The following is an 8,417-nucleotide window of genomic DNA, read 5'->3' on the forward strand; positions in this document are numbered from 1 at the left end:
GAGGTCTACTACACCTGTTGTATTCAGCATTTCACTGTGAGGTCTACTACACCTGTTGTATTCAGCATTTCACTGTGAGGTCTACTACACCTGTTGTATTCAGCATTTCACTGTGAGGTCTACTACACCTGTTGTATTCAACATTTCACTGTGAGGTCTACTACACCTGTTGTATTCAGCATTTCACTGTAAGGTCTACTACACCTGTTGTATTCATCATTTCACTGTCAGGTCTACTACACCTGTTGTATTCAGCATTTCACTGTAAGGTCTACTACACCTGTTGTATTCAGCATTTCACTGTAAGGTCTACTACACCTGTGGTATTCAGCATTTCACTGTAAGGTCTACTACACCTGTGGTATTCAGCATTTCACTGTAAGGTCTACACCGGTTGTATTCGGGCACATGTGACTAATATTTGATTTGACATTGATAATGTAGTTATTCATTTTCATGTGTGGTAGTCTACTTATGGCATCGTTCTGCCCCTGAACAGGCAGTTAAACCACTGTTCCGAGGCCGTCATTGAAAATAAGAATTTGTTCTTAACTAACTTGCCTAGTTAAATAAAGGAAAATATATATTTTTTAAACTTACCCACAAATTCAGGAGTCCCAAAAATGTTTTTAAACTCTGCCCCCGCCTCGATTTTGTGAGCGAGTCCGAAATCGATTAGTTTGATCCTTGGCAATGGCACGTTCTTGTCCAACAGCATGATGTTTTCAGGCTGAAAAACAGAAAGAGAGTGAAGGGATTTGCTGAGAGAGCATTTCTGATCATTAGTGGGCATGAGTTTACTGGGTCTGTTCCAGTCCTGTCTCCTCAGGTTAAAAAATATCAGAAAATAAACCCTGTCAACCCAACGTCAGATAAACCCTGTCAACCCAACGTCAGATAAACCCTGTCAACCCAACGTCAGATAAACCCTGTCCAACCCAACGTCAGATAAACCCTGTCAACCCAACGTCAGATAAACCCTGTCAACCCCAACGTCAGATAAACCCTGTCAACCCCAACGTCAGATAAACCCTGTCAACCCCAACGTCAGATAAACCCTGTCAACCCAACGTCAGATAAACCCTGTCAACCCCAACGTCAGATAAACCCTGTCAACCCAACGTCAGATAAACCCTGTCAACCCCAACGTCAGATAAACCCTGTCAACCCAACGTCAGATAAACCCTGTCAACCCAACGTCAGATAAACCCTGTCAACCCAACGTCAGATAAACCCTGTCAACCCAACGTCAGATAAACCCTGTCAACCCCAACGTCAGATAAACCCTGTCAACCCCAACGTCAGATAAACCCTGTCAACCCCAACGTCAGATAAACCCTGTCAACCCAACGTCAGATAAACCCGTCAAACCCAACGTCAGATAAACCCTGTCAACCCAACGTCAGATAAACCCTGTCAACCCCAACGTCAGATAAACCCTGTCAACCCCAACGTCAGATAAACCCTGTCAACCCAACGTCAGATAAACCCTGTCAACCCAACGTCAGATAAACCCTGTCAACCCAACGTCAGATAAACCCTGTCAACCCCAACGTCAGATAAACCCTGTCAACCCAACGTCAGATAAACCCTGTCAACCCCAACGTCAGATAAACCCTATCAACCCAACGTCAGATAAACCCTGTCAACCCCAACGTCAGATAAACCCTGTCAACCCCAACGTCAGATAAACCCTGTCAACCCCAACGTCAGATAAACCCTGTCAACCCCAACGTCAGATAAACCCTATCAACCCCAACGTCAGATAAACCCTGTCAACCCCAACGTCAGATAAACCCTGTCAACCCAACGTCAGATAAACCCTGTCAACCCAACGTCAGATAAACCCTGTCAACCCAACGTCAGATAAACCCTGTCAACCCAACGTCAGATAAACCCTGTCAACCCAACGTCAGATAAACCCTATCAACCCAACGTCAGATAAACCCTGTCAACCCCACGTCAGATAAACCCTGTCAACCCCAACGTCAGATAAACCCTGTCAACCCAACGTCAGATAAACCCTGTCAACCCCAACGTCAGATAAACCCTGTCAACCCCAACGTCAGATAAACCCTGTCAACCCAACGTCAGATAAACCCTGTCAACCCCAACGTCAGATAAACCCTGTCAACCCAACGTCAGATAAACCCTGTCAACCCCAACGTCAGATAAACCCTGTCAACCCAACGTCAGATAAACCCTGTCAACCCAACGTCAGATAAACCCTGTCAACCCAACGTCAGATAAACCCTATCAACCCCAACGTCAGATAAACCCTGTCAACCCCAACGTCAGATAAACCCTGTCAACCCAACGTCAGATAAACCCTGTCAACCCAACGTCAGATAAACCCTGTCAACCCAACGTCAGATAAACCCTGTCAACCCAACGTCAGATAAACCCTGTCAACCCAACGTCAGATAAACCCTATCAACCCAACGTCAGATAAACCCTGTCAACCCCACGTCAGATAAACCCTGTCAACCCCAACGTCAGATAAACCCTGTCAACCCAACGTCAGATAAACCCTGTCAACCCCAACGTCAGATAAACCCTGTCAACCCCAACGTCAGATAAACCCTGTCAACCCAACGTCAGATAAACCCTGTCAACCCCAACGTCAGATAAACCCTGTCAACCCAACGTCAGATAAACCCTGTCAACCCCAACGTCAGATAAACCCTGTCAACCCAACGTCAGATAAACCCTGTCAACCCAACGTCAGATAAACCCTGTCAACCCAACGTCAGATAAACCCTGTCAACCCAACGTCAGATAAACCCTGTCAACCCCAACGTCAGATAAACCCTGTCAACCCCAACGTCAGATAAACCCTGTCAACCCCAACGTCAGATAAACCCTGTCAACCCAACGTCAGATAAACCCGTCAAACCCAACGTCAGATAAACCCTGTCAACCCAACGTCAGATAAACCCTGTCAACCCCAACGTCAGATAAACCCTGTCAACCCCAACGTCAGATAAACCCTGTCAACCCAACGTCAGATAAACCCTGTCAACCCAACGTCAGATAAACCCTGTCAACCCAACGTCAGATAAACCCTGTCAACCCCAACGTCAGATAAACCCTGTCAACCCAACGTCAGATAAACCCTGTCAACCCCAACGTCAGATAAACCCTATCAACCCAACGTCAGATAAACCCTGTCAACCCCAACGTCAGATAAACCCTGTCAACCCCAACGTCAGATAAACCCTGTCAACCCCAACGTCAGATAAACCCTGTCAACCCCAACGTCAGATAAACCCTATCAACCCCAACGTCAGATAAACCCTGTCAACCCCAACGTCAGATAAACCCTGTCAACCCAACGTCAGATAAACCCTGTCAACCCAACGTCAGATAAACCCTGTCAACCCAACGTCAGATAAACCCTGTCAACCCAACGTCAGATAAACCCTGTCAACCCAACGTCAGATAAACCCTATCAACCCAACGTCAGATAAACCCTGTCAACCCCACGTCAGATAAACCCTGTCAACCCCAACGTCAGATAAACCCTGTCAACCCCAACGTCAGATAAACCCTGTCAACCCCAACGTCAGATAAACCCTGTCAACCCAACGTCAGATAAACCCTGTCAACCCAACGTCAGATAAACCCTGTCAACCCCAACGTCAGATAAACCCTGTCAACCCCAACGTCAGATAAACCCTGTCAACCCAACGTCAGATAAACCCTGTCAACCCAACGTCAGATAAACCCTGTCAACCCCAACGTCAGATAAACCCTGTCAACCCCAACGTCAGATAAACCCTGTCAACCCCAACGTCAGATAAACCCTGTCAACCCCAACGTCAGATAAACCCTGTCAACCCAACGTCAGATAAACCCTGTCAACCCAACGTCAGATAAACCCTGTCAACCCAACGTCAGATAAACCCTGTCAACCCCAACGTCAGATAAACCCTGTCAACCCAACGTCAGATAAACCCTGTCAACCCAACGTCAGATAAACCCTGTCAACCCAACGTCAGATAAACCCTGTCAACCCCAACGTCAGATAAACCCTGTCAACCCAACGTCAGATAAACCCTGTCAACCCAACGTCAGATAAACCCGTCAAACCCAACGTCAGATAAACCCTGTCAACCCAACGTCAGATATACCCAACGTCAGATAAACCCTGTCAACCCAACGTCAGATAAACCCTGTCAACCCAACGTCAGATAAACCCTGTCAACCCAACGTCAGATAAACCCGTCAAACCCAACGTCAGATAAACCCTGTCAACCCAACGTCAGATATACCCAACGTCAGATAAACCCTGTCAACCCAACGTCAGATAAACCCCCGTCAACCCAACGTCAGATAAATCCTGTCAACCTAACGTCAGATAAACCCTGTCAACCCAACGTCAGATAAACCCTGTCAACCCAACGTCAGATAAACCCTGTCCAACCCAACGTCAGATAAACCCTGTCAACCCAACGTCAGATAAACCCTGTCAACCCAACGTCAGATAAACCCTGTCAACCCAACGTCAGATAAACCCTGTCAACCCAACGTCAGATATACCCAACGTCAGATAAACCCTATCAACCCAACGTCAGATAAACCCTGACAAACCCAACGTCAAATAAACCCTGTCAACCCCAACGTCAGATAAACCCTGTCAATCCAACGTCAGATAAACCCTGTCCAACCCAACGTCAGATAAACCCTGTCAACCCAACGTCAGATAAACCCTGTCAACCCAACGTCAGATAAACCCTGTTAACCCAACGTCAGATAAACCCCTGTCAAACCCAACGTCAGATAAACCCAACGTCAGATAAACCCTATCAACCCAACGTCAGATAAACCCTGTTAACCCAACGTCAGATAAACCCAACGTCAGATAAACCCTATCAACCCAACGTCAGATAAACCCTGACAAACCCAACGTCAGATAAACCCTGTCAACCCAACGTGGATGAAAGAAGTGCACTGTCAGAGGGCTTAAGCACGTGTTGAAAGAGTAGTCCAGCCTCATTAAATGGATGTCCTGTCCTATTCTGCAGGGCTACTCCTCTCCTCCTGTTTCCTGCTTCTGGGTGACACCTTTTAAATCTTCCATCACCGTGACCGTACTGTGTTCCTGACTTTGGCATTGCCAGCCGGCTGTGGTGAAAAGGAGCCTTCCTATGTACCCCTGGACTTCATATTTATCTCAGTCTGTACAGCCTGAATCCCAAATGTCACCCGTCTCCTCCTCCCTCCCCTCTCTCTCTCCCCCTCCCTCCTCTGTCTCTTTTGTCTCTCCCTCCCCTCTCTTTTGTCTCTCCCTCTACCGTCTCTTTTGTCTCTCCCTCCCCTCTCTTTTGTCTCTCCCTCCACTCTCTTTTGTCTCTCCCTCTCCTCTCTTTTGTCTCTCCCTCCCCTCTCTTTTGTCTCTCCCTCCCTTGTCTCTTTTGTCTCTCCCTCCCATGTCTCTTTTGTCTCTCCCTTCCCTCTCTTTTGTCTCTCCCTCTCCTCTCTTTTGTCTCTCCCTCCCATGTCTCTTTTGTCTCTCCCTCCCCTCTCTTTTGTCTCTCCCTCCCATGTCTCTTTTGTCTCTCCCTCCCCTCTCTTTTATCTCTCCCTCTCCTCTCTTTTGTCTCTCCCTCTCCTCTCTTTTGTCTCTCCCTCCCCTCTCTTTTGTCTCTCCCTTCCCTCTCTTTTGTCTCTCCCTCCCCTCTCTTTTGTCTCTCCCTCTACCGTCTCTTTTGTCTCTCCCTCCCCTCTCTTTTGTCTCTCCCTCCACTCTCTTTTGTCTCTCCCTCTCCTCTCTTTTGTCTCTCCCTCCCCTCTCTTTTGTCTCTCCCTCCCTTGTCTCTTTTGTCTCTCCCTCCCATGTCTCTTTTGTCTCTCCCTTCCCTCTCTTTTGTCTCTCCCTCTCCTCTCTTTTGTCTCTCCCTCCCATGTCTCTTTTGTCTCTCCCTCCCCTCTCTTTTGTCTCTCCCTCCCATGTCTCTTTTGTCTCTCCCTCCCCTCTCTTTTATCTCTCCCTCTCCTCTCTTTTGTCTCTCCCTCTCCTCTCTTTTGTCTCTCCCTCCCCTCTCTTTTGTCTCTCCCTTCCCTCTCTTTTGTCTCTCCCTCCCCTCTCTTTTGTCTCTCCCTCCCATGTCTCTTTTGTCTCTCCCTCCCCTCTCTTTTGTCTGTCCCTCCCCTCTCTTTTGTCTGTCCCTCCCCTCTCTTTTGTCTGTCCCTCCCCTCTCTTTTGTCTCTCCCTCCCCTGTCTCTTTTGTCTCTCCATCCCCTCTCTTTCATCTCCCCTTCCCTCCCCCGTCTCTTTCGTCTCCTCCTCCTTCTCCTGTCTCTTTTGTCTCCTCTTCCCTCTCCCCTGTCTCTTTCGTCTCCTCCTCCCTCTCACATCTCTTTCGTCTTCTCCTCCCTCTCTCCCGTCTCTTTCGTCTCCTCCTCCCTCTCCCGTCTCTTTTGTCTCCTCCTCCCCCTCCCCTGTCTCTTTCGTCTCCTCCTCCCTCTCCCCTGTCTCTTTCGTCTCCTCCTCCCTCTCCGTCTCTTGTCTCCTCCTCCCTCTCCCCTGTCTCTTTCGTCTCCTCCTGCCTCTCCTGTCTCTTTCGTCTCCTCCTCCCTCTCACGTCTCTTTCGTCTCCTCCTCCCTCTCGCGTCTCTTTCGTCTCCTCCTCCCTCTCGCGTCTCTTTTGTCTCCTCCTCCCTCTCCCCTGTCTCTTTCGTCTCCTCCTCCCTCTCCCCTGTCTCTTTCGTCTCCTCCTCCCTCTCCCGTCTCTTGTCTCCTCCTCCCTCTCCCCTGTCTCTTTCGTCTCCTCCTCCCTCTCCCCTGTCTCTTTGGTCTCCTCCTCCCTCTCCCGTCTCTTTTGTCTCCTCCTCCCTCTCCCCTGTCTCTTTTGTCTCCTCCTCCCTCTCCCGTCTCTTTCGTGTCCTCCTCCCTCTCGCGTCTCTTTTGTCTCCTCCTCCCTCTCCCCTGTCTCTTTCGTCTCCTCCTCCCTCTCCCCTGTCTCTTTTGTCTCCTCCTCCCTCTCCCCTGTCTCTTTTGTCTCCTCCTCCCTCTCCCCTGTCTCTTTTGTCTCCTCCTCCCTCTCCCCTGTCTCCTCCTCCCTCTCCCCTGTCTCTTGTCTCCTCCTCCCTCTCCCCTGTCTCTTTTGTCTCCTCCTCCCTCTCCCCTTTCTCCTCCTCCCTCTCCCCCGTCTCTTTCGTCTCCTCCTCCCTCTCCCCCGTCTCTTTCGTCTCCTCCTCCCTCTCCCCCGTCTCTTTCGTCTCCTCCTCCCTCCCCCGTCTCTTTCGTCTCCTCCTCCCTCTCCCGTCTCTTTCGTCTCCTCCTCCCTCTCCCGTCTCTTTCGTCTCCTCCTCCCTCTCCCGTCTCTTTCGTCTCCTCCTCCCTCTCCCGTCTCTTTCATCTCCTCCTCCCTCTCCCCTGTCTCCTCCTCCCTCTCCCCTGTCTCTTTCGTCTCCTCCTCCCTCTCCCGTCTCCCCTGTCTCCTCCTCCCTCTCCCCTGTCTGTTTCATCTCCTCCTCCCTCTCCCGTCTCTTTCGTCTCCTCCTCCCTCTCCCCTGTCTCTTTCGTCTCCTCCTGCCTCTCCCCTGTCTCTTTCGTCTCCTCCTCCCTCGCCCCTGTTTCTTTCGTCTCCTCCTCCCTCTCCCCTGTCTCTTTCGTCTCCTCCTCCCTCTCCCGTCTCTTTCGTCTCCTCCTCCCTCTCCCGTCTCTTTCGTCTCCTCCTCCCTCTCCCGTCTCTTTCGTCTCCTCCTCCCTCTCCCGTCTCCTTCGTCTCCTCCTCCCTCTCCCCTGTCTCTTTCGTCTCCTCCTCCTTCTCCCCTGTCTCTTTCGTCTCCTCCTCCCTCTCCCGTCTCTTCCGTCTCCTCCTCCCTCTCCCGTCTCTTTCGTCTCCTCCTCCCTCTCCCGTCTCCTTCGTCTCCTCCTCCCTCTCCCGTCTCCTTCGTCTCCTCCTCCCTCTCCCCCGTCTCTTTCGTCTCCTCCTCCCGTCTCTTTCGTCTCCTCCTCCCTCTCCCGTCTCTTTCGTCTCCTCCTCCCTCTCCCGTCTCTTTCGTCTCCTCCTCCCTCTCCCGTCTCTTTCGTCTCCTCCTCCCTCTCCCCTGTCTCCTCCTCCCTCTCCCCTGTCTCTTTCGTCTCCTCCTCCCTCTCCCCTGTCTCTTTCGTCTCCTCCTGCCTCTCCCCTGTCTCTTTCGTCTCCTCCTCCCTCTCCCGTCTCTTTCGTCTCCTCCTCCCTCTCCCGTCTCTTTCGTCTCCTCCTCCCTCTCCCGTCTCTTTCGTCTCCTCCTCCCTCTCCCGTCTCTTTCGTCTCCTCCTCCCTCTCCCGTCTCTTTCGTCTCCTCCTCCCTCTCCCGTCTCTTTCGTCTCCTCCTCCCTCTCCCGTCTCTTTCGTCTCCTCCTCCCTCTCCCGTCTCCTTCGTCTCCTCCTCCCTCTCCCGTCTCCTTCGTCTCCTCCTCCCTC

The 8,417-nt window shown here is 51.1% G+C and overlaps 1 protein-coding gene across 3 annotated transcripts in view; it reads right to left on the minus strand.

Annotated features, from left to right (window-relative positions):
• Nucleotides 1-8,417, minus strand: part of LOC118936605 (death-associated protein kinase 3-like) — a 43,844-nt gene that overhangs the window by 23,655 nt on the left and 11,772 nt on the right. For all 3 annotated transcript variants that reach the window (XR_005039862.1, XM_036964332.1, XM_036964331.1), the window contains exon 5: nt 601-730. Coding sequence is in view for 2 of the 3 variants with exons in the window: in XM_036964332.1 (XP_036820227.1) it covers nt 601-730 (130 nt within the window). In the remaining variant the exon portion in view is untranslated. The remainder of the gene's footprint in view (nt 1-600; nt 731-8,417) is intronic.

This window comes from Oncorhynchus mykiss, chromosome 26 (genome assembly GCF_013265735.2).
Source record: "Oncorhynchus mykiss isolate Arlee chromosome 26, USDA_OmykA_1.1, whole genome shotgun sequence".
Taxonomy (NCBI): domain Eukaryota; kingdom Metazoa; phylum Chordata; class Actinopteri; order Salmoniformes; family Salmonidae; genus Oncorhynchus; species Oncorhynchus mykiss.